Source organism: Canis lupus, chromosome 1 (assembly GCF_048164855.1).
Source record: "Canis lupus baileyi chromosome 1, mCanLup2.hap1, whole genome shotgun sequence".
In the NCBI taxonomy this organism is placed as follows: Eukaryota; Metazoa; Chordata; class Mammalia; order Carnivora; family Canidae; genus Canis; species Canis lupus.
The window spans coordinates 90,562,779-90,589,233 of NC_132838.1; the positions used below are offsets into that span (position 1 = coordinate 90,562,779).

Below are 26,455 nucleotides of genomic sequence, written 5' to 3' on the forward strand. Positions count from 1 at the left end.
AAGCATTTTGAAGGAATGCTGGGGTGGCTCAGTGGTTGAGTGTCTGCCTTTGGCCCAGGTCATGATGAGGGGTCCTGGGATCCCCGCAGGGAGCCTGCTTCTCTCTTTGCCCGCGTCTCTGTGTCTCTCATGAATAAATAAATACAATCTGTTTCTTGTTTTTAAAGAAGGCATTTTGAAGAGAAATAGATAAAAACAAAAGTTAACCTTTTCTACTGAAAAATGGGTGCGATAACCATGTTAAGAAATACACAGAAAAATCTTGGAGTTTACCAAAATATTGATATTGCCACTAAGTGGGGAAACGTGACATGTTTCCTTCTTTCAATGGCCTGTAGGTGATTTTTCTTTTTTTTTACATATATGAGCGTGGACTGCTGTTGTACTGGGAACAGGTGAGGTTGGTCCAAGACCTTTCCATCAGGGGCACAGGCTCACTGGGGAGAGAACGGCCGTCACTGGTTCATGGCCAGGGGCCAGACGGCGCGCGCCGCGGACCTGCGGGACTGCGGGGCCCTGCGCCTGGCGCTCGCCTCGGTGGCCCCCGCGCTGCGGAGCTCCCAGGCGGCCGGCGCGCTCTCCCCGCGGGGGGCCGGGGCCGGTGCCGCCCACGCCGAGCCTCTGCGCGCAGGCCTCAAGTCGCGGCTTTATCCGTCCGTCTGCAAGACCCGCACGGAGGCCGCGCCGTTTCCCCGGATCGCGGCTTCCGCTGTCCGTAGGAGAGCAGCGGGCGGCGTCCCGGGGCCGCAGGCACTTCCCCGGGGAGGGCCCGGCCCGCGGCCCCGCGCAGCGCGCACGAACGTCCGACCTCCTTTCACCCGGGGAGACCCGCGGAGGGCGCCCGAGCGGGGGCCGCGGCGCGCGGCGAGCCAGCCGGTGAGGGGCGGGCGGCCCGGAGGCGGGGAGCGGGCGGGCAGCGGGCGGGGAGCGGGCGGGGAGCGGGCGGGGAGCGGGAGGGCAGCGGGCGGGGAGCGGGCGGGGAGCGGGCGGGTCCGCTGCCGCGGCGCCGGGCCGGTAGGGAGCGCAGCGGGCGCCCGGGGAGGGGTGCGCGGCCGGCGGGGAGCGGCGCGCAGCGGGCGCCGGGTAGGTGAGCTCCGGGAGGCGGTCAGGCCGGCGGGGAGCGGCGCGCACGGGCGCCCGGGAGGAAGGGGGTGCGCCCGGGGGGGGGGGGCAGTGCGCCCAGCAGGGAGGTGTGCGCCCGGGGGTGGGGGGTGCGCCCAGCAGGTAGCTGTGCGCCTGGGAGGAGGGAGTGCGCCCGGGAGGAAGGGGGTGCGCCCTGGGGGTGTTGCGCCCAGCAGGGAGGTGTGTGCCCGGAGGGGGGATGTGCGCCCTGAGGGGGGTTGCGCCCAGGGGGGGTACACCCAGCAGGGGTGTTTGCGCTCGGGAGGGAGGGGGTGCGCCCTGAGGGGTGTGCGCCCAGCAGGGAGGTGTGCGCCCAGGAGGGGAGGGTCCGCCCAGCAGGGGTGTGTGCGCCCGGGAGGGGGGGTTGCACCGAGTAGGAGTGTGTGCGCCCGGGAAGGGGAGTGCGCCCTCGGTGGGAGGTGTGCGTTCCGGGTGGGGGTGTGCCCGGGGAGGGAGGGCGTGTGCCCCGGAGGAGGGCGGTGTGCGCCCCTGAGGGGGTTGTGGGCCCAGCAGGGAGAGGAGCGCAGAGGTGAGCAGAGGGGGTGGGTGCACGCCGGCCTGGTCTCTGGGCTGAGCGGCCCCGCCCCCATCATCACCCCTCACCCTCACCCCCACCTCGCCTCTGTGGGCTGCAGGAGCCTCGGCTCAATTTTAGAATGGCCAATGGCCGGCTCCGTGGGTCAAATCTGCCTGCTTTTCTTTTTTAACATTTTATTTATTTGTTCATGAGAGACAGAGGCTGAGACACAGGCAGAGGGAGAAGCAGGCTCCCTGCAGGGATCCATATGCGACTGGATCCCAGGCCCCGAGGGTCACACCCTGAGCCCAAGGCAGACCCTCAACCACTGAGCCACCCAGGCGTCCCAGATATGCCTGCTTTTTGCTTGACACCCGAGCCGGCAGCTTCTCTTTGCTTGTGGAATTTCAGACAGCCCTGGAAACAGGTCCGGCTGCATATTTTGAGTGAACGTGTTGTCCATGTGGAGTTAAAAAGGAAAGAAATAAGGAAGGGAAGACGGGCTGCGTTAGCATGAGCCCCAAGTGTCCGGGTGCCTGCTCGTGGTCAGCTCACCCTTACTTAGGTTAGAAAGTGATTGAGGCTGAGCACCTCGTTCAAATAGAATTCTCTTTCCACGTTTCAGAAATAAAATCAAGTGCCAAACGCGATCGGCAAGAACAGTTTATTATTGTTTTAAATCAGGACACGAAGAACACACCACCTTTTTTACTCTGCTACCTGGCAGTCTTTTTTGTATTTTTCTTTCCAACGTTTCAGAGGAAAGAGGGTGAATAGGAGGCGAAAGGTTTGCTCAGAGCATTCGGGCATTCACACCATCAGGTGTAAATGCTCAGCAGTATTTGGACTGGGAAGAGCAGGCAGGCAGGCAGGCAACCCAAATTGCTTGACAGCAGTCGGGGTGGGGGGAGGTTTACCCCCAGGGTAGGAACAGGGGTACAAATGGCTTGCATTTTCACTCCTTGCTTTTGGGTCCTTTCCATAACTCAAAAAATGCAGAGCTTGTTATTAGGACTCTAGGGAAACACATTACTTAATCCTGCAATTTAAACAAACAAAAACGGCCTCGCTTTTCAGTTTGAAATGCACAGCTCAGGTCAGGAGCAAGGTCTGTGCCCTGAAAAGTTCCTGCGTTTCCTCTTCTAAATGTTTGGTTTAGCCAGAAGTAGCATTTACTGAATGCCACATGATCCAGTGTTTGGCATATAGGTTTGCTTTTATTTTCATTCTCTCTTGCATCTGCTTGGATGTGTTACAAATACAAAACGAGGTATTCTCGGGATAGCGAATGTTTTATCCCAAAGAAGTCAAAGAGGAGGAAACTTTTTCTCTGGTTGGGGCAGGGTTTTGGTGGCGGTGGTGGTTTTAAAGGGGAAGACACTAAATAGAGTTGAGGTCTGTCCTCCGACTGTGTTCTTGCACCCATGCTGCTAGACTTCATCACTCACTGTCCTGTGTCCCGGATCTCTCAGCAAGGAAGGGTGGGGGGGGGGGCGTCAGAGCAAATCATACTCTTGTGGAGGTGTTCAAGTACAGGGGTGCACTCGCTATTTAGAAAGTCTGCAAAAGAGCAATGCTGTAAGAACTTACATCCCGGGCTTCCTGGATCTGCACCGATTTGGTCCGTTATCATGACTTTTCACTTCTTTGCTTTCAAGTCTTTTCAGTGCATTCTTTTCAAAAAGAAAGTGTTTAGTAAGGACTTCATACACGCTTGGCCCTTTAAAAACCACTGTCTCATTATATTCTTGTAACAACCTTATGAGGTAAATACTTGTATTGCCATTTTTACTCAGGGAGAAACTGAAGTTCCAAGGGCTTTATTAACTTACTCACCCAGCTGTTAAGAGTGTAGATCCAGGATTAGAAGAGAAAGAAGTCCGTCAACTCTTAAAGCATGCTAGCTTGCCACGCTGCAGCATACACAGAGAGTAGTTTTTAATCATCGAGCGTCTCACATGAATTATAATCTTCTCTTCTCGCTCTCCTAGGAAAAGCAGAGGATGTTCTGAACGGAGATCATGACAAGGAACAGAAAGATCCTTATTTTGTGGAGACCCCCTACGGTTATCAACTAGACTTGGATTTCCTCAAGTACGTGGATGACATACAGAAAGGAAACACCATCAAAAAACTGAACATCCCGAAGAGGCGGAAGCCATCTGTGCCATGCCCGGAAAGCCGGGCCACGACCGGTCAGCAAGGTGTGTGGACTTCTACTGAGTCCCTCTCATCCTCCAACAGTGATGACAACAAGCAGTGCCCCCACTTCCTCCTAGCCAGAAGCCAAGTGACGTCGACTCCAGTCCCAAGGCCGCCTGCCCCCCTGGAGACCTCACCCACTTTTCTCACCATCCCAGAAAGTCGACAGCTGCCACCACCCTCCCCACAGCTCCCAAAGCACAACCTTCATGTCACCAAGACACTGATGGAGACGCGGAGAAGACTGGAACAGGAGAGAGTCACCATGCAGGTGGCGCCGGGTGAGTTCCGAAGGCCCAGGCTGGCCAGTTTTGGAGGCATGGGCTCTACGAGCTCGTTGTCTTCCTTTCTGGGTTCGGGAAACCACAATCCTGCCATGCACCAACTTCAGAATGGATACCAAGGCAACGGGGATTATGGGGGCTATGTCCCAGCTACTGCCACCACCTCCTCCATGGGGAGCTCCATCCGCCACAGCCCCCTGAGCTCAGGGATCTCCACCCCCGTGACCAACGTGAGCCCCATGCACCTGCAGCACATCCGCGAGCAGATGGCCGTGGCCCTGAAACGCCTGAAGGAACTCGAGGAGCAGGTGCGCACCATCCCCGTGCTCCAGGTGAAGATCTCCGTCCTGCAAGAGGAGAAAAGACAGTTGGCCTCACAGCTGAAAAACCAGAGAGCCACAGCCCAGAACGACGCCTGTGGTGTGAGGAAGCGGTCCTACAGCGCCGGGAACGCGTCCCAGCTGGAACAGCTCTCCAGGGCCCGGCGCAGCGGCGGCGAACTGTACATCGACTACGAGGAGGAGGAGATGGAGAGCGTGGAGCAGAGCGCGCAGAGCATCCGGGAGTTCCGGCAGCTGGCGGCCGACATGCAGGCCCTGGAGCGGAAGATCCAGGACAGCGGCTGCCAGCCCGCCCCCGAGGGCCGGTCCGTGGCTGTGGGCGCCGACGACACCATGGACAGCGTGGTCGTGTACCGCAGGGCCGCCGGGTCCCGGCGGGACGCCGCCGTGGGGACGGCCACCGAGATGAGGAGTTGTGCCATCAGCGTGACCGAGGCCATGCTGGGAGTGACCACCGAGGCCGACAAAGAAATAGAGCTACAGCAGCAGACCATCGAAGCCTTGAAGGAAAAGATCTACCGCCTGGAAGTTCAACTTAAGGAAACCACGCATGACCGCGAGATGACTAAACTGAAGCAAGAGCTGCAGGCCGCCGGATCGAGGAAGAAGGTGGACAAGGCCGTGATGGCCCAGCCGCTGGTTGGCGACAAGATGGTGGAGGCCGTGGTGCCCACGAGGGACCAGATGGCAGGCCATCACCTGGACGTGGTGGACGCGTGTGTCGGGACCTCGGTGCAGACACACAGCGTGGGCGTCTCCTGCCAGCCCAGCCGGGAGAGTAGGCTCGCTGGGCCCGAGCTGCCCATGAATTGCTGGATCGTTAAGGAACGCGTGGACGTCCGTGACCAGTGCACCAGCCGATCCGTGGAGATGTGTGACAAGAGCGTGGGCGTGGAAACCAGCGTCTGTGAGACAGGCAGCAACACAGAGGAGTCTGTGAATGACCTCTCGCTCCTCAAGACCAACCTGAATCTCAAAGAAGTGCGGTCCATTGGTTGCGGAGACTGTTCTGTTGACGTGACGGTTTGTCCCCCCAAGGAGTGTACCTCCCGCAGCGTGAACACGGAGGCTATAAGCCAGGTAGACGCTGCTGTCACGGCAGTGCCTCAGACCGCAAGCCAGCACACCAGCACGGTCCTGGGACAGGTGAACCAGGCCACCAACACTGAGGTGGCCACCCTTGTGGAATCTTGCACCAACACTTCCGTCAGCACTTTGGACAAGCAGACCAGCACCCAGATGGTGGAGACGCGGACGGTGGCTATAGGAGAAGGCCGGGTTAAGGATGTCAACTCCTCCGCCAAGATGCGGTCCGTTGGGGTTGGAACAGTGCTCTCTGGCAGTGCTGGGTTTGACAGGCCATCGGCTGTGAAGACCAAAGAGTCGGGCGTGGGGCAGATAAATATTAACGACAACTATCTGGTTGGTCTCAAGATGAGGACCATAGCTTGTGGTCCTCCCCAGTTGACCTTGGGGTTGGCAGCCAGCAGGAGGAGCGTAGGTGTTGGGGATGAACCTGTTGGCGAGTTCATGGAGAGCCCCCAGCTGCAGGCTCCTCCTGGAATGATGACCGGCTTGGATCACTACATTGAGCGCGTCCAGAAGTTGCTGGCAGAGCAGCAGATGCTGCTGGCGGAGAACTACAGTGAGCTGGCAGAGGCCTTTGGGGAGCCGCACTCGCAGATTGGCTCTCTGAACTCACAGCTCATTCGCACCCTGTCCTCAATCAACTCTGTCATGAAGTCTGCGAGTACGGAGGAACTGAGGAACCCGGACTTCCCCAAGATGAGTCTGGGTAAAGTCACAGGTAGGTGGCTAAAGGTGGCTTTACCCCTCCTGGGCATGAGGAGAGGTGGGGATAATGTACTTCCAGGAGGTAGGGTTTTTTGTTTGTTTTTGTTTTTTTTACCTGTTGGAACCATGTTTTGGAACCCTGGAGGAAGCTTCAGAATGGTAGTGCGTAGAGTGAACACCAAGGACCGAAACCTGTAAGCAGCTCTGCTGATTGCCATTGTCTGATGGTGTCGCTGGGCTCTGGCTGAGGACAGTGGCCAGGAGCAGAAAAGCACACGCTTGGGTTGGCCGGCCTGCTGGCTTGCTGCAATGTCTTCTCGTTACGTCCTTGCTCGTTTTGCACAGGACAGCCTGGGAAAGTCCCACCGTGTTTGTTACCATAGTTACCAGTACTTGATCACTAAAAAATTCTGGCATAAAACATTCTTAATTAAGGCTTTGACGAAGGGGGAGGTATTCCATTAATTCATGTGTTAATTTAGCAAACACTGATTGTCTTCCTGCCGTGTTCCAGGCATAAGGCCTAGGCTTCTGTCCTCACGGGGCTCACATTCCAGTGAAGGCACAGGCAATGAACAGTAGACCTGAAATGTGTCAGGAGGTAACACGTGCCATGAAGAAAAGAACTCTGGTTATAGGGAGAGTGACTGGTGATGGTCAGGGTGGGGGCTTCTGGAGAGATGGGGTGGTCCAGAAAGGCTTCTCTGATGAGGACCTCCAGAGCCAGAGAAGGGAGCCTTTCCCACGGTTCATTTTGATAGGTGCTTAACATTTTTGTCTCTCTTCCTTTACTCATTGGGATTCGGGCTCACCCCCCACCCCACCCTTTTCTTTAAACTGAAACTAATTGAGAAATTACCCTGAAAGATTTTACAGCATATAATATTTCCCCACTGGCCTTGTTAAAATGACTTCCCTTTGCATGATGTGTCCCTAAGTGGTCATCATGTCATCCTAGGACAGGGCTCTGTTTCTGGCTCTCCAGCTCTCTCAAACCAGCATGGCCTGGAGAGGGGAAAGCCCCCCTTTTCTATACCTTTTGTAAAATGGGAATTCGAAGGGCACCCACCCTTGTCATTGTGCTCACCACTGACATGCAGGGAGCTCAGGATAGGCCCTCGTAGTCATTGGTGGTGGTGCTCATAGCGCATTGCCTGTGGCTTCTTTTGTTGACAACCAAACTATTGTTGAGGTTTGGGAAGCTACCAGAAACACACTCTCCGCTCTGACCAAATGCCTCAGGTAAAATGAATGTCAGTGGTTCACATGATTTGTATAGTGCATACCGAATTAAATTTGATGTGAAAAGGTGTAGTTTATAGGCTGGTTAGCAAACCCCTAACAAAAATGTTAAATTCCCTCTTTCCATTTACAGTCAAAAAGGTAATGGTGAAAATAGACCAAAATTGATTATTCTTCTATCTTCCCAGGTTTCTACTTCCACACCTGAATCGTTACTAGTTTTTAGTAGACATGCTGTAGAGCCGATAGCTTGTCGTAGATGAAAAAAATGAGTGAGCCGATGTGTGTGTGTGTGGGGGGGGGGGGGTTGCCTTTTAAAGAATCAAATCCAGTAAATATACAGAGGGGTTGTGGAACCTGCTTCTCCCTCTGCCTGAGTCTCTCTCTCTCTCTCTCTCTCTCTCTGTGTCTCTCATGAATAAATAAAATCTTTAAATACACACACACACACACACACACAGAGGTCATTTTTTAGGATAAATAGGGTTACAATGACATGTGGACTGAGGCAGAGTCCTGAGTAACTAATAACATGTCTGTTTCCACTTCTTTTTAAAAATCATGATGTCAGATGTGAAGTCAAAATAAAACTCTTAAATATCCTCAGACACAGATGGCACAGTGGATCAGCCACTAGAAGAACGTTTTCCTGCCGGCTTCCTCCCTCCTCCCCAAACTGGGGTTTCTGTTTCACATTCCTACCAAAAATATTTAGCTGTACCCTTGCCGTCATCTGCCTGACACCCTGAGCATCAGGAACAGGGAGCGGGTTTTGTCTGGCTGCATCGCAGTACCTTGTGGTCTGTTTCCAGGCACACTGACGTTCCAGACATTGCTGTTTCGATCTGATGCTGCAAAGGAACATCTAATTAATCTGCTAGAATCTATGAGACCTGCATAAATATTTTCAATAGCATTTATTTGGTCGTGGTGGAAGCTTCCTCTCGGAGCACACAAGAATGATTTTGAAGTATTTCTGCAATTCACATTTGTATTCTAAGTTTTTTAAAAAGTGGTTTTACTTATTTATTTGAGAGGGAGCACATGCAGAGGATGGGGTAGAGGGAGAAGCAGACTCCCTGCTAAGCAGGGATTCCCCCCACCACCACCAGTGCAGGGCTCGATCCCCAGGACCCTAGATTATGACCTGAGCCAAAGGCAAACATTTCACCGACTGAGCCACCCAGGTGCCCCTGTATTCATTCTAAAGTTCTCATGAAGAAGGAGTTAGGTTTGGGCCTTCACCCAGAGCATTAAACTTTCATTACTTGGTGGTGGTTATATGGACCGAACATTAAAGCAGCTCGATCTAGTAGAGATTTTCAACACTTGGAAGCTGGGAAGAATGAAGGTGTGTCACAATGCACTGGGGCTTACTGGTGGCTCCATACAATGTGGAATATTGTTCCCACAGTCTAGAATACACTCCAAAAGGCACGTAGACCATGAACATATTCTTCCCCAAATGAAACGATGTGGAATTAGAGTTTAACGTCACAGAAGAGCATATAAATGATCACTTTCGGGAACCTGGTGTTTTTAAAAGTTAGGTTTGGGCTCTGAAGCCAGACATTCTGGGTTCAGATTCTCTCTCTGCCAGTAGGACAAGTTGTCTTTGTTCCTTCCTAGGGTGGAAGTAAAGATTTAATGAGTCAGTATGAGTAAAGCATTTGTAATAGTCTGCAGTGCAGAGCGTAGATGCTCAAGAAATGCTGGCTGTCATTGCTGTTACTGTTTTTAGTACTTCCAGAAATGGAAATGTAGATATAGAACAAATTGCCAAAGATTGGACAGATGGTCTTTTATTTTTAATCTAAATGTTTATCTTCATAATTCTGGCTGTCACCTTTCCCTCTCAATTTATTATGCCTCCCCTACTAATAGTTTTATCAAGATAAAGAAAAATATTGGTAAAAATGGGAAAACACAAAGTAAGTAAATTTTCAGTTCTGAGTCAGAGTCTGTATAAAAGCTAAAAACAAAGCTTACATTGAATTACCTGTATTTGTGCCCAATCCAGAGACTTTTCCTCAATTTTTCTAGGTTGGAGATTTAGGGGCATTGCCTTTTTAAATTTTTTTTAAAGTAGGCTTCACTCTTGGGGTGTGGCTCAGTTGACTAAGCCTCTGACTCTTGATCTCAGCTCAGGTCTTGATCTCAGGGTCCTGAGTTCAAGCCCTGCGTGCCTAGCATGCAACATACTTTTAGGAAAAAAAAGTTGGAAACTTAACCAACTGAGCCACCTGGGCACCCTAAGAAGTGTCCCTTTTTCATGGGCAAAAGAGGTTTTTTGTTGTAGCACTGTAATGCCTAGCACTCTGATTCAGTTTCTTTTCTTTTCTTTTTTTTTTTTTAAGATTTATTTATTTATTTATGATAGACGTAGAGAGAGAGAGGGGCAGAGACAGGAGGAGGGAGAAGTAGGCTCCATGCCAGGAGCCCGACGTAGGACTCGATCCCGGGACTCCAGGATTGCGCCCTGGGCCAAAGGCAGGCGCTAAACTGCTGAGCCACCCAGGGATCCCTCCGATTCAGCTTCTTAAAATTGTAACTGGATTATGTGCTTGTAACAATTTAATGGTTCAGAAGAGCATAAAGAGTGAAAGCCTCCCTCGTGGTCTCTTGGGGTAACCTCTTGTGTGTTTGGTGTATACGTGTGTGTGCATGTGGCTCTATTTTAGGGATCTAATCTCTTTTTAACATAAGTTGAATCATACATATTCTTTCTATGTATTTTTCACATGACCAAAGATGCTCTATACTTTTTTTCCAAAACATATCTTTTTTAAAATTCGAATTCCAGGATCGTTAACATACAATGTTATATTTATTTCAGGTGCACACTATAGTGATTCAACAGTTCTATAATTATTCAGTACTCAGTGTATTTTTAATTTCCTTCAAATATTTCACCCATCCTCCCTCCCCCACATAACCATCGGGTTTCTGTATTTAGTCTCTTGTTTTCTTTGTTCATTTGTTTCTTAAATTCCACATGTGAGTGAAATCATACACTATTTGTGTTTCTGAGACTGATTTCACTTAGCATTATACTCTCTAGCTCCATCCATGTTGTTGCAAATGGCAAGATGTCATTCTTTTTTATGGCTAAATAATATTCTAATATCACATCTTTATCCATTCATCAGTCAAGGGACCCTTGGGCCACTTCTATGGTTTGGCTATTGCTGATAATGCTGCAGTAAACATCAAGGTGCATATATCCATAGAGCACTTCTTGATTCCTCGTGGTATGAGTTTCCTGTACTTAATATTTTCTTTTATGGAATTACAAAGTTGAGGGGGCGTGCAGCCCAGGTAGCTCAGCGGTTTAGCACCGCCTTCAGCCCAGGGCATGATCCTGGAGACTGGCGATCGAGTCCCACGTCGGGCTCCCTGCATGGAGCCTGCTTCTCCCTCTGCCTGTGTCTCTGCCTCTCTCTCTCTCTCTGTCTCTCATGAATGAATAAATAAAATCTTTAAAAAAGAAGTTGAGAGGAAATAAGTTTCTATTCTCATACAAACCTTAGGAAAAAATGTTTATTCTTCCTGTAAAGCAGTTGGATTGTTTTGGTTTGAGGAGTGAATTACTAAATTAATATTTCTTTCTTTCTTTTTTCCTTTTTCCCTCTGGAGAGAGAAAAATCCTAAATGAATGACTTGCACTTATCCTAATACTATATAACTCTCTCTGAACAAATGCAAACAAAACTATCTGTAACAATGTAACTTAACTGCCACAATTTATAGAAAATTAATCTCTTATACTCAGAACTGCTTTTTAGATAAGCTTCCATATTTGCACCCTCAGTTATCTTGGGTTTGTAAATAAATAAATAACAGATAGATGATAGATAGATAGATAGATAGATAGATAGATAGATAGATAGATAGATATAGAATGAATTGAAGTCCTTCCCGTAACTCTGAAAGCGATTTGGTAGACAGAGATCTGAGCCAAAGCAGAATCAGGAAAATAAAGTCATTTTAGAAACATCCTTTCTAGTGATTTTTCTCTCAGCTCAAATAATATACCATTTACTTGTCCTAGGACTTGAAGGTTTTTTCATTACAATTTTTTTAAATACATGCTGCAAGAGCATGCTATAATCCAAACAAAATGCTTCTGAAACCTTGTGTGATGGAGGGGAGAGCCTGCTGACCCAGAAGTAGCTGCTCAGGAACTTGCAATGTTGGTGGAAAGAGAACGAGTCGGGGGTCCCGTGTCCTCCTGTGTCATGAGAAGTTTGGATTCCCCATTTCTTGCTTGAAGCCCTTTCAGCAGAATTACTCTCCAAAAGTAGCTCTTTACTAGGCTGCCCATCAGATTCATCTAAGAAGGTTTTTTTTTCTAAAATTCATGGGTTTTCTGCCTCCCCTCTCACACCCTCCACCATCACCACTACCTGGTAGGCACACCCAGGCCCTGTTACAGGGCAAATTGTTGGAATAAACCACCTTAGAGCAAGGCCTCTTAATCTGGGGGCCATTGCTTCATGAACGGTTTTGTGCTAACAATTTTTGTGAAGACATAGAATAATTATCACCAGATTCTCAAAAGAGGTAGCTGACACTCTGAAAAATTGAAATTGCTGATCTGTGTGGGACATCTGGGACAAACCTTGGGGAAATGTGCCCCCGCCCAAAGCAAAATCTTTTGCAAGGGTTTAAAATCTGTCCACCACCTTTGTGAATCATCAGTGGACACATGTTTGAAAATCTTACTCTTGGGCAGCCTGGGTGGCTCAGTGGTTTAGCACCACCTTCAGCCCGGGGCATGATCCTGGAGACTCCGGATCGAATCCTACATCGGGCTCCCTGCATCTGCCTCTCTCTCTCTCTCTCTCTGTCTCTCATGAATAAATAAAATCTTTTTTAAAAAAGAAAATCTTGCTCTTAAAAACCGATGCTTTATTGGTTTAATAATTTTTTTAAAGATTTATTTATTTATTCAGAGAGAGAGAGAAAGGCAGAGACACAGGCAGAGGGAGAAGCAGGCTCCGTGCAGGAAGCCCGATGTGGGACTCGATCCCGGGTCTCCAGGAACACACCCCAGGCTGCAGGAGGCGCCAAACCGCTGCACCACCGGGGCTGCCCTGCTTTATTGGTTTAAATGGATATTGGTGACATGGACATGCAACTCTGGAAAGAGATGCAAGTTTACTTTGACATATATTCTGAATCCTAGAGCATACCCTTCGTTTCTGGCTAAAGCATAGAGATGGATCGTTTTTTTTTTTTTTTTTTTTTTTTTTTTTTTTGAGATGGATCGTTTTTAAGAGCTGAAGTGAGTTCTTGGATGTGCCGTCATAAAGGACGTAGTGAATTTGTTGATATTGGACAGTGGCCACAACTGTTTATTCCTCCTCCAAGTAGCTAGTCATTCATATCTCAGTAAAGATTTTTTTTTTTTTTTTTAAGATTTATTTATGAGAGAGAGAGAGCAGGAGCAGAGGGAAAGGGACTAGCAGATTCTGGGCTGAGCGCCAAGCCGGACACAGAGCTTGATGTCAAGACCCTGAGATCATGACTTGAGCTGAACCAAGAGTCTGACATGACACTTAACGGATTGACCCACGTGCCCCTCAGTAAAGATATGTACACTTTGCTCTGTCCCCTTCTCTGTTCAGGTCAGTTGATAGCTACCCATTCACTGTCAAGTCTGTGCAAAGTGTGGTACTGCAACACAGATCTTACAGGGTCTGTGCTTTGAAGAACTTGCAATCCAGTTAGACCAATCCAAGCCAAGACACGTATACCAGAAATATGAACGATAACCTGTGGCAGCATGTGTTAGCCACCAAATAATGTGCAAATAGAAAGTGCTCCAAGAGTTCAGCTGCAGCCAGGCCCCCTGAGGTCTAGGGAGGAGATGAAGTTCTTACCTGTATTTGGAAGTACACCCATGCTTAACTTTAGTCAATGCAGCCTGTCTGTGTGGCTTTTTTGGGTCACGTCTTGGGATGACATGTCATTAAATGTAGGTGGGGTTGTGGTGAAGGAAAACCTGATTCTTCATCCACTCTAGCATTTTAATTTCTAAGTACCCACTTTTAGATACATTCATGACAGCTGTCTGGAATGTTCCCAGGAAAAGATTAAAATGGCCCTAGAAATTATTAAACTGCAGCTCTCACCCTTGAAACTCTCCCGTTCAAGTTGACTGTATTGGTGGCCACATCCCTTGGCCTTTCGGACAGTTTTCTGAATGTTGAGCCTTGAGTCAGAATACGATTGCCCTCCATCAAAGGCATACCTTCTCCCACAGGTGGTACGTACCAAAGAAGCAGGTGATCTTTCCTGAATAATCTCTCCTATCTGTTCCCCAAGCCAGTATGTGGGCTGAAAAGCGTGAATTTGTGCTCAAGCCGTTTTCTTTTTGGAAAAACTAGATGTGTTCAGATTCCTTTGAATTCTTAGTTTTACTTGGGGAAAATACCTAAGTGATTGCATGGCCGCCATAATGAATCCAAAATTTCAGGTCTACTTCTTGACAAATTAGCTACATGTTCCTTAAAAATCAGACCAGAATGTCAAGCTGCAGTTTTGACAAAATATGTGTTTAGGGGATCCCTGGCTGGCTCAGCAGTTTAGCACCTGCCTTCGGCCCAGGACGTGATTGAGTCCTGCATCGGGCTCCCTGCATGGAGCCTGCTTCTCCCTCTGCCTGTGTCTCTGCCTCTCCCTCTCTGTGTCTCATGAATAAATAAAATCTTTTTTTAAAAAAATGTCTTTAGTTAGCTGGCCACAGTGTTCGTAGTTGTGCTTTCAGAAAGCACTTGGCTGGGGGGGCACTGGAGTGGCTCAGTGAAGTGTCTGCCTTTGGCTCAGGTCATGATCTCAGGGTCCTGGGATCAAGCTCCACGTTGGGATCCCTGCTTATTGAAGAGTCTGCTGCTCCCTCTGCCCCTATCCCCATTTGTGCTCATTTTCTGTTTTGCTCACTCTCGAATAAATTCTGTCTGCACAAGATGAAAATTCATACTTTTTCCTTTTATACCAAATTTAGTTGCCCAGTGGCCTCCTGTGTCAGCCAGTAATGGTATTTTTATGAATCCAAGCTATTTCTGGAAGGGAATAAATGTGTGTGGCTCTTTTCTTTTTTAGCTATTTTGTAACAAAGGACAAGTGTTCGAGTAAAATCTTGAAAAAAGAAATAAAAGTATGGGTTGGCATGAAAGAAGAGTTGGAATATGTGAACAGAGCAATTTTTAAAAGCCATTTTTTAAAATCCATTTTCCAACAAGTATAGATACACATTGTTGTATTCCAAGAACTAATACAAATTGTAGGTGGAGAAGCGTCACAGAGGAAACTGGAGAGGATGATCTTGTTAAAAAACACTTTTCCAGTTCTATTTTCCATTGAAGGCTTTTTCTTATAAAAATTGTTTGCTTTTGGGGACACCTGGGTGGCTTAGTGGTCGAGCATCTGCCTTTGGCTCAGGTCATGATCCCGGGGTCCTGGGATCAAGTCCTGCATCAGGACTTCTTCTCTGCCGCTTCTTCCTCTGCCTATGTCTCTGCCTTTCTCTTTCTTTCTCTCTCTCTCTCTGTCTCTCCTGAATAAATAAAATCTTTAAAAAACAAAAATAGTTTGCTTTTAACATTTCTAAATGTTGCATTCTAAATGTTTTCAAATCAGGAACGTACACAAAGTTTTCACTTTGACAAAGTGACTTATTTTTCATTATAGTTTGCCTTAGCTAGTATAATTATCCATATATTAAATGCTACGGTGTACTTTAGAATTAGAACAAATGCTTCCAGGTGCTCTTATTTTCCAGAGATTCCTGTGACTCACTCTCTTTTAGTTATTACTAATCTGGTCAACTTGTAAAATGAGGTCCGTACTTTATTGGCATTTATGGTCATGATAAGTTGTAAGACCAAAGCGCCGCTGTCCCCACTCCCCTGTTCCCGGGCTCCCCAGCAGTGACTGAGCTTGGAGCATCTAGGCCCAGAGTACTGGAATTCTGCAGGTATTCTGTGGCTACTTCTGTTTTACCCATGTCGTTTGGGATAGCATTTACTAGTAGTCTTGGACTTCTACCCTTACTGATCCAGGCCTGTTAACTAAACTCCAGTAATTCCTAAGAATTCATATGGTCCAAGTTGATGGATTGAAACCAAAGGGAAGTCTAAACTCTGCTTTTCAGCAGTCAAGTTTGTTTGTTTTAATTAAGTAAGCTCTGGGCCCAACATGGGGCTCAAACTCATGACCTTGAGATCAAGAGTTGCATGCTGTACTGCTGACTGAGCCAGCCAGGCACCCCTCAGCAGGTTTTATATTCCTTAATTTAATTCAGGGGTTCTCAATTCTGGCTGCACCTTAGAATGACTTGAGCTCTTTGCATACTAACCCTTAGGCCCGCCTACAGAGAGAGTCCATCATATCTGTATTTTGAAGAGCCCTACCCCCCAGGCTTGTTGATCCTAAAGTACAGCCAGGGTCGAGACCATTGGGATTTTGTGGTTGACCTCTTTATTTTGGTTTTCTTGTGGTTTTCCTGTGTTTGAAGTGAACACAACTATCATCTGCCAGTCTTGTGCTGGTGCATGTGTCACTGATGTGTCCTGTCTAACTTTGATGGGTCCTTATCAAGTTCAGACGGTTTATGGGCCATTCGAGAGCAACTAGAGTTTCAGCCCCATCTGAAAAATATTTTCTGGCAATAAAAGTGCCACATTCCCTTTGGACCCAGTGAATGAGGACTAGTTTAATGTTTAACATTGTTCTTTGACTTGCTAGTTAGTCTCAACAGAACCCTGGTGACATTGCATCGAATTACATAGGCACTTATGGAAGGCTTTCCATTCCTCAGCACTGAAGAGGCAGCCAACTAAGTAAGGCCTTAGCACAAGGGACTCCAGGAGCTTATGTTCTGTTTTGTTTTGTTTTGTTTTAAGATTTTATTTATTTGAGAGACAAAGAGATAGCAAGAGAGAGCAGGAGTAGAGGGAAAAGCAGGCTCCCCACTGAGCAGAGACCCCCCACACACACACTCACCCCCATCCCCAGTCCCACTCCCACCCCCGATGCAGGACTCAATCCCAGGACACTGAGATCTTGACCTGAGCCGCTGAACCATCTGAGCCACCCAGGTGCCCCTGGAGCTTACGTTCTTATGGAGGAGATGCCCTCGAAGCCAAGAAAACAGAGGGCGGGCTTGCTTTTGCCTGGATGATTAAGTGCTACAGGACATGGAAGGAGAAAGAGAGCCCTGTGGACCAGCACCATCCAAGAAAGGCTATAGAGGAAGTAGAATTGGGGCAAGCCTTGAAAAGATTACAGTTAAAGGTCATGTGGTGACGTTTGCTGAAATTCCAGGCCTGCAGAACATTCTAGAAAACAAGGGCACAGGTGAGAGTGATGAAGTCACATGAGCACCGTGAAGCCATAGAGGGTAGGAATAGTTGATGATTAGAGCTCCCACAGGCGAGGGGAAGCAGTGTATTCATTATGAAGGACCCTCCATGACCCCTTCAGGGTTTGACCCTACATGGGAGAACTTCAAGAAGCCCACAACTAAGCCCTGGTGAGGAGGAGCAGTGCCTCAGGTGGGCACTCTCAGGGGCAGTGTGAATTTACCGAGTTGTTAGCAATGTTCTGTATCTTTTTTAATTTAAAGATTTTATTTATTTATTCATTAGAGACAGAGAGGCAGAGACACAGGCAGAGGGAGAAATCGGCTCCCTGAGGGGAGCCCAATGTGGGACTCTATCCCAGGGCTCCAGGATCACGCCCTGAGCTGAAGGCAGGCACTTAACTGCTGAGCCACCCAGGTGTCCCAAATGTTCCGTATCTTAATGAGGAGGGTGCTTACATAGGTATATGCATTTACCAAAACTCATCAATTCCACAGTTGTGCATTTTCTTGTATATAAATTATACCTCAACTTATAAATATCTTGTGAAAGCTGTATTTAAATTTTAAAAAGAGGGTTGCGTAGGCAGCTTAGTCGGTTAAGTAAGCATCTGCCTTCCACTCAGGTCATGATCTCAGGGGTCCTGGGATCAAGCCCCACATCGGGCTCCCTGCTCAGCGAGGAGTCTGCTTCTCCCTCTCCCTCTGCCTCTATCCCTGTTTATGCTCTCTCAAGCTCACTCTTTCTCAAATAAATAAAATCTTTTTAACAAATTTTAAAAAGGAAAAGAAAAAAGAGAAATCTATAGATCCAAAAGCTTAAAACCCAGAGCAACCAGTGGAAATTTGTGACAAGGATCCCGATTCTGATATCTGACAAAAGTTTTTTCTGAGACCTTGGAGAAATTTGAATACTGACCAAATATGCAGTAATCTTTAAAAAAAATTAGGATTTTTTTTTTGCACTATAATTATTTTTTAAGAGCTCTTTGAGAAATACATGCTAAAATAATTATGGACGGAGCCATTGCCCTCTAGTTCTTGTTCACAGCACTCCCGTGTGAGTGGGTGGAGGGGGCTGGCTGGGGCCAGGGAGAGTGCTGATGGCTGTTGAAGCCCATGATGGGCACGCGGGGATTCGTTATACTGGTGTCTGCTTTTGTACGTCTCTGGTTTCAAAAATAATAAAAAAAACTGTTGGTGTATTTGCATTTTAAAAGTCCTCGCTGGTTTTTGAATAGGAACGTGCTCAGCAAGAGTGTCTCTCCAGGAAAAGTGTGCTGGTACGTGGGGATTTGTACTGCTGAGCCCTTGGGGAGGTAACTTTGCCACATTGATGAGTGGGGCTGGAGAACGGAGGAACAGAGGCAGATGCTCTGCTTTGTTTACTTTGCTCAGAGTAAGTCATAGGGAGTCTCAGAGGTTTGTTTTTGCTGTTGGGGGAGCACATCAGGTCACAGGAGCACTAAATATTATCTGGAGGGCTCCATTCAGTGTTGCAGGTGTGTGCCGAGGAGGGAGGTGGATTTGTGGGGTCACCTGGGAGGCCCCTTGCCTACAGAGCTGGACAAGGCCACTTGTGCTACTGATTCTCAGACACAATACCCGCTCACATATTAGGAAATGTGGGTTCTGGTCTAGCTGCGAAGTTCAGAATTCTTAGCTTGGATATATGAATTAAAATTCAGGTGATCTCAGGTCACCTGGGTGGCTCAGTGGTTGAGCATCTGCCTTCGGCTCAGGGTGTGATCCCCGGGTCCTGGGATCAAGTCCCCAATCGGACTCCCCAAAGGGAACCTGCTTCTCCCTCTGCCTATATTTCTGTCTCTCCTTCTGTGTCTCTTGTGAATAAATGAATAAAATCTTTTTTAAAAACATGGGCAGCCTGGGTGGCTCGGCAGTTTGGCGCCGCCCTCGGCCCGGGTTGTGATCCTGGAGACCTGGGATCGAGTCCCAAGTCAGGCTCCCTGCATGGAGCCTGCTTCCCTCTGCCTGTGTCTCTGCCTCTCTCTTGCTCTGTGTCTCTCATGAATAAATAAATAAAATCTTAAAAAAAAACAATTTAGGTGATTTCTAATGTCTTACTATGAACAGTTTTGCCTCCCTCCACATTTTTTTTAAATCAGAGGGTCATTGTACTTTCCATAGTGGGCCGCGTGCATCAGAGTCTCTTGTGGACAGGTCGGTGGGGATGTCAGAAACGCCCACCCCTGGGGGCTCATCAGAGATGTACAGAATTGTCTTATGGCAGCAGGTGCTTAGGAATCTGCATTTTAGCAAATATCCCAGCCCATTCATAACAGTAGAGTGTGAAGAGAACTGTTGTAGAATCTATGGTGGTTCCTTTTTTCCTAATTGCCTCAAAATACAATCAGTATTTAAATTTCTTTTCTTCTGAGGAGGTAAGCAATTTCAGAGCATTAAAAAGAGTTATGATCATATTCTTATATGACATTGTGGGTAGGTTTAAATTTATTTGTATTAATAACATATTTATAATGCATACTTTAGGAAATCAACACAAGAAAAAAATTGTAACAATCTAGAATTCTTTAGCCTTAGAAAAGCATAAACAGGTTTGCTGTGTGTCCTTCCAGACTTTTTCTAATATATATACATGTAAATAGAATTTCGCCAAAATAGGTTTATTTGCCCCAAGCAATTTAATAACCTGTTTTTAAAACTCACACATTATGCTTTTCTTTCTGTGCTAAAAATGTCCACCTACATCAAAATTTTTCTTGGCTGCATAGAATTTATTTATATAAATGTGCCAGAGCTTATTTCACCAGTTTCTTGTTGACATTCTGTGATATCTCCCTCTTTCCACTGTTTTACTCATGGAGACAATGAAAATCCTTTTGTATCTTTTTGTACGTCTTTAGGATAAAATTCCTAGAAGCAAATTGCTAGTCAAAGGATTTTCTTAGTTTTTAAAATGATTTTGAACACAGTTATTATTTGCTCTAAAAAAAAAATGTCGGGACACCTGGGTGGCTCATTGGTTGAGCATCTGCCTTTGGCTCAGGTCAAGATCTTGGGGTCCTGGGATCAAGTTCTGCACAGGCTCCCCACGGGGAGCCTGCTTCTCCCTCTGCATATGTCTCTGCCTCTCTCTGTGTGTCTCTTATGAATAAATAATAAAAAATGTCAAATACAGGGACAAGTTAAAATCTCCATAGCTTCCAGATAACTTTTTTATATTTTTTAATAGGATCACTTATGTAGAATCTTATTACCTGCTTTTCTCATGCCATACATTGTAAAAATCTTTCCGTGTCAGCCACATTGGAAATATCGTGATATTCTTATGACATTAATTATATGCACTTAACTAATCTGATTCTTCTGCTTTAGTCAGGGAACAAGTACTAAGTACCCAAAATACACAAAAGCCTTCTAGTAGCTGTGAGAAGAGAAAGTTGATTCGAATGGTTTCGTGCCCTCACAATCCTTACAGACAGAAGGGCGTCTCAGGCAGTCCCATGAGTCCTCTAGCACTTTGTCTTCCAGATCCTCTAAGAGGGTCTGAGAGCTGGCCTGGGAGAGGCAGGGGAAGGAAAGCCATTTTTAGTTAGGTTGGGGAAGGCTCAGAAGAGAGGGTGATGGAGGGCTTGACCCCACGAAGGTGGGGAGCAAGAAGTGTTCCCAGTAGAGCAGCAAACCCTGAGACGTGCTGTCAGGAAGATGAAAGACCCCCACCCTCAGCATCCCATTCCTGGGGAGAAAGGCAGTCCTGCCCACCAAGGGGACCCCAGGTGTAGTGGGAAATAAAGGTGGAGAGGTAACGAGATGAGCCAGCTTGTGGATGGTCCAGAATATGTGGCCAAGTAGTGTGGGTGGCGTTTCCTGAGCAGAAAGCAATGTTTTTCAGCTTTGCACAAGTCTGTTGGAGCTGGATTGCACTGGGATTTGTGGGGCTGGGGTATCACTCTGCAGCTGTGTGTTTGAGAGGCTGTGGTAGAAGAAGAGGGCCATCAGGATCCCGCGCTGAGGGTCCTCCCCGGGCTGGGCGGGGGCACCAGGCGCAGAGAGAAGAGAGGGAGTGGACGGACAGGCCTGGGCAGACCCGGATGTGGAGACAAAGGGAAGGGTAAGGGTCAGGAAGGCCTTGGGGTGGGGTTTGGGTGGCTTCCATAGGACTGCCCTATATGCAAAAAAGAAAACAGGGAGAGGGCACCTGGCTGGCTCAGTGGTTGAGCATCTCCCTTAGGCTCAGGTCATGATCCTGGGGTCCTGGGTTCAAATCCTGCATCGGGTTCCCCGAGGGGAGCCTGCTTCTCCCTCTGCCTGTGTCTCTGCCTCTCTCCGTGTGTGTCTCTCATGAATAAATAAATAAAATCTTAAAAATAAATTTAAAAAAAGAAAACAGAGAAAGGCACTTGAGAAAATGAGGAGTTGCAAAAATATTTTTTAAAAATTTGTTTAGCCCGTTTTGTTTGGCCCTCCGTCACATGCTTCTGCACCTTCCTTCCTGACAGGAAGTTTGGAACACACCTGTAGGTGCGGAGGCCTTCCGGCAGGAGCTCCATTCAGCAGTCAGGCGTCGCGGCACGAGCAGGCGGTGGGGCCCACGGAAGGGAGACCCCCGGGCGGCCAGGACGCCTTCCCCCCTCAGGAGAGCACGCTGTCCCCCGTGAACCTGACGGACGACCAGATCGCCGCCGGCCTCTATGGTAACTTCCCCCCTCAGCCCTTCTCGGCTAGGGGATCCCGGGACCGGCGCTGCAGTCCATGGCCGAGTGCCTCATAGATGGACCTGGAAGAGCCATTAACCTGAGAAGTGTTAGAAAGGTTGGCTTAGAATATCTTTTAAAAAGATGGCTACAGAGGGGAGTGGGCCGTCCCCTGAAGTAAACTCCTCAGATTTTGTAAGTTGTGAAATATTTTATTTTTTTTTTAATTTTTATTTATTTATGATAGTCACAGAGAGAGAGAGAGAGAGAGAGAGAGGCAGAGACACAGGCAGAGGGAGAAGCAGGCTCCATGCACCGGGAGCCCGACGTGGGATTCGATCCCGGGTCTCCAGGATCGCGCCCTGGGCCAAAGGCAGGCGCTAAACTGCTGCGCCACCCAGGGATCCCTTTTTTTTTTTTTTTTTTTTTTTTTTAAAAAGTTGTGAAATATTTTAAATAGCATTTCACTCCTTCGCTGTCTGGCAGGCATAATTTTTCCCCAGATTATCTCAGCTGGAGGAAAAGAACAATTACAATCCCTATTTTTGTGCCTTCGTGGTTTTTGAGGCCTCAGTGAGATACGACTTCACTTTAAAAACAGTGGAGCCTGATTTAAACACTAGTTGTCACTGCTTTTGTTCTGTCTAGAAGTACTAATGGGGGGGAGTTTCCCATTTAAAGAACTGCAGATTATTTTCTTTACACGCATACATCTTTCCAGTGGATTCTGGGCACATTTCTCATATGCACGTGCCACGATCTATCCTAGATTTACGTGAATGAGAGAAAAAAAAATGAATGTGAGGAAAAAAAGATTTCTTGCTCCCTTAACTTGGATGGGTGTGAATTGTGTTCATTTTGCTCCGCTTGATTCCCCTTTTCGCAGTATGTACAAATAGTGAAAACACACTCAAGTCTATCATGAAGAAGAAGGATGGCAACCGAGATTCAAATGGAGCGAAGAAGAATCTCCAGTTTGTCGGCATTAATGGAGGGTAAGGAAAGATGGCCCACCAGCGGTCTGTATGTGCTCTGTCTGTCTCCTGGGCCTCCTGTCTTCTCACGTCCCACTCAGAGGGGCCCGGGATGGGCTGCAGCCACATCTTGGTGACGGATGAGCCCCTCAGAAAGGTGCACTGGGCTTCTCTCTTCTCCTCTCCATGCTGTCTCTAAGGATATGCCACTCTCGAAAGGACACCTGGTGACGCTGAGCGGTTGGCATCTTCCCGCCTCTGGTCTGAAAATGGTAGTCTTCAACAAAAGCCGCAGGCAGCAGGTGTCCTGCGGTGTTGGACAGCTTGGTCTTACCCATGTCAGACTCAGAAACCAACAGAAAGAGGCGAGAGCATCTCTCCACGGGCCGGTGACGGGCATCCACTCCTTCAAAATGGGTTCTTTGGCTTCGCTCTCCATGCCTACGTACAAAATTGTAGGTCCTGTCCCCTGACCCATAATCTGGCTGTGCCGTCAGTGGTTTACCTTCTAACCAGAATGTTTGATTGGCTGTCTATTCCTTCTCATTGGGCCACATAAATAGTTAAGCCTGTTTGCCCTCCTGCAGTTGAATCAGAGCAGCTAATCTGTTAATCTGGACACGGCCTCGGCCTCGACACGAAAGCAGTGATGCAGTTAGTTGAGATAACGTTGATAGCAAAGCGTACGATTGACATTTAACTTCATGGGGCCTATTTTCTGAATCTTTGAAGCTTAATTGGGTAGCGTGGCCCAGGAGGTTTGCGGGGAGCGGGACATGTACCAGAGGAACTCTTGATTACTTATGTAATCTGTTCACTGGTAATCTGTTCATCATGACACTGGGACGATTAATGGAGCAAAATAGGAAGAATGTAAGGGAAAAAAAAAAGGAACAGAAAAAATGAACCACTGCAGACTTGGCTTTCGTGAAGTAAGTTTCCTTTGACCTGCACTAAGCCAGACATGCTATATATATGTATTTCTTTTTTCCTGCAAGTAGTATAACGATACCAATTGGCAACACATGTTACCCCTTTCAGGTCAGAACCCATTCAAAGCCACCATATTTTTAAATAGACCTTCCTTTGAACTTCTAAATGCAGAGTCTAAAGCCACCGGTCAAATGTCTGGAGTCTGTTAGCGGCTTTCCCTGCGTAAGAATTTCTGTCCCGGGGTCTTTCTGGGCGCACCTTGCATCTCCTGAACTCCCAATTGCCACCTAGGTATGAGACAACTTCAAGTGATGATTCCAGCTCGGATGAAAGCTCTTCCTCCGAGTCAGATGACGAGTGTGATGTCATTGAGTTTCCTCCTGAGGAAGAGGAGGAGGAAGAGGAGGAGGAGGAAGACACCCGGGGAGTGGCAGAAGGGCAGCATGCAGTTAATATGGAAGGTTTCAAGTCCGCCGGGGCGGAAGATGAGATGCAGGTTCCAGAATGTGAACCTGAGAAGGTGGAAATCAGAGAGAGGTGTGGTACCCTCCCCTTCCCTCCCTAACCCTTCCCACTTTTCAATGTCCTTTGGCGAGAGAATTAGCCGATTCGGAGATTTTGCAGCTGTAACTACAGGTTGGGTCTCTCCCATCCCCAAAGGAGGGTACGTACGCAGAGGCACGACTGTCGTGTCGTGATGCTGATAAATACAGGTGCAGAGGGAGGTAACTCTGAGATTTCCCAAAGAGAAGGGCCTAATCAAGCTGTCACCTTTGTTGCCTTTACATTTGTGTGTTAGCTCATTTTAACGTGCAGAGCCACCGCCCACAGAACTGTCCTGTGCCACGATGGTCTCCAGTGTTTGAACAATCCCGCTTAGACTTGAAGGCATGTTAGAATATTGTGTGGCCGGCGCATTTCTTTCGGGTTTCAGATTTTATCATCAGCCATTTGTCTCGATACAGATGTCATTACTGTTACGATGGGATCGCTGTGTGTGAGAGGAGCGCATTTTTTGGCCTCAGCCAAAGATCACATTCACTGCAGACATGATATAATCAGTCACATGTCTGCATCTTGTGGCTCCTTGAGTGAAAGGGAACACCCCAAGAATGGGTTCGGGAGTCTCCTAAACAAGCAGCTGAGATACCAAATAAACACTCTGGTTGGCTGAAACATGTACCTAGGGGTGTAGTGCATTTTAAAGACTGCTAGCAAACGTGGAACCGGTGCTTATAAAACAGAGACTAGAACAGATGGAAATTTCAAGATGGTTTTTCGCTGTGTGAAGTATAAATAGAACATTTCAGAAAATTTCTATCTAATCTTGCAAATGAAAGTGTAACTGCATTAACACAAGGTAAGTATTTCTAGCTCATATTTCCAAGTATTTTCACATGGCTTGGAATCTTGTCATCTAGGGTTTTTTTCTTAAACAGTTTTGTTGAGCTATGATTGATATACCACATGTCATCCGATTCGTAAGTTCATATTTTCATGGGGGGTTAAACACTCTCTAAGCTCAGATGTGTGGTTTGCTGGGTCAGCATAGTTGGATACGTGGTCATTCTGACCTCGTCAACACCTTAAGGGTAAAAATATTTTTAAGAACTTAGAAGAAAAGGTTCCTCCAGGTGTTATCCCATAACGTCAAAAAGGCCAAACAGGTAAAGCTGAAAGCTGCCCTTAAGGGAAAGGCCTGATGAGCTCTGGAAGTCCTTGGGATGCCTGTGTGGCCTCTAGGCAAGCACCACACACACCGTGGGGCCTCTTGCCTTTGAAAGGGTTCCAGGGTTTGAAAAACAAATGCCTTTCCTTTGATGACCAATCCTGAACACTCTTTCTTTTATCTTGTCCCGTTATAGGTATGAATTAAGTGAAAAGATGTTGTCTGCGTGCCACTTACTGAAAAATAACATAAATGACCCCAAAGCTTTGACCAGCAAAGATATGGTGAGTCGGCCCATCAGACCTTGTCCCCAGTTGGTACAAAGTGCCAGAGCAGATGGCAATGTAAGGGTGTCTGTCGCCTGCCCCTGAACTCTTGGCACCCCCATGCTTCCCCCCCCCCCCAAGATACTTCTAGCTCGTGTAGTGGAGCAAGCATCATACTGCCCTCCTCACACTGCGAACATCTCCCTTGGGCCCAACATCAGACATCCCCCCCAACCCACACTGTGCTTTGCTCAGGCATGAAGCCTCTGGGAGGGAGGGCTAATCGTACTCAGTGGTCAGCTCTCTACGTGTTCTGCTTCCATTCACAGAGCCTTGTGATCCAGGGAGAAGAGTCACCAGAATTTTCTCTTTTTTTTTTCTTTTTTCTATTTTTTAAGTTAGCATACAGTTTCTTAAAAGCAACCTCTCTGGGCCGAGGTCAGCATTCCTTTCAATTATGCAAGTGCATATTATGTTCTCATGTGGAATGCAGGCGGCCACTATTTTTAAACTTAGGAGTCACTGCACTTGTCCTCTTTGCCTGGTTTGACAGACTCGGAAGCACATGGCAGAGAAGCCGGTGGCTGCTTCAGTAGTACACAGGACACAGGCACAGGACACAGGAGCATTTCTGTGGCAGATGGTGAATCTGACACCATTGCCAAGTATGTCCCTCCCTTGTGTGTTGGTGAAAGTCTTGAGGTGCAGCTTCTCTTACAGGTCAGACCCAGACCAGCCTCTGGTTGGCAGTTCTCCTTGGTGCATTCGGAAGACGTAGATGCTCATGTTACATTACATAGAATTGGCATTTGAATCTGTACATTTTATCAATGTGAAGTTTTATGCCATATAACACAAATCAGCAGCTAGTGAGAAAGTCGATTTATGAGTCTCACCAGATGATAAAGCCATGAAACAAAAATGTTAGAACTAGGGCCACCTGGGTTGAGCATCTGCCTTTGGTTCAGGTTGTGATCCCATGGTCCTGGGATCGAGTCCTGCATCAGGCTCCCCGAGGGGAGCCTGCTTCTCCTTCTGCCTGTGTCTCTGCCTCTCTCTGTGTGTGTC

At 47.6% G+C, this 26,455-nt stretch overlaps 1 protein-coding gene across 18 annotated transcripts in view; it reads left to right on the top strand.

Moving 5' to 3' along the window:
* The window catches only part of KANK1 (KN motif and ankyrin repeat domains 1), a 207,907-nt gene that overhangs the window by 172,009 nt on the left and 9,443 nt on the right, over positions 1-26,455 (top strand). For 9 of the 18 annotated variants that reach the window (XM_072839330.1, XM_072839338.1, XM_072839346.1 and 6 more), the window contains 5 exons: positions 3,631-6,273; positions 21,351-21,545; positions 22,432-22,540; positions 23,744-23,989; positions 25,318-25,405. In XM_072839330.1, coding sequence (XP_072695431.1) covers positions 3,631-6,273; positions 21,351-21,545; positions 22,432-22,540; positions 23,744-23,989; positions 25,318-25,405 — 3,281 coding nt within the window. The other 9 variants (XM_072839357.1, XM_072839366.1, XM_072839457.1 and 6 more) reach the window with 7 other exon arrangements.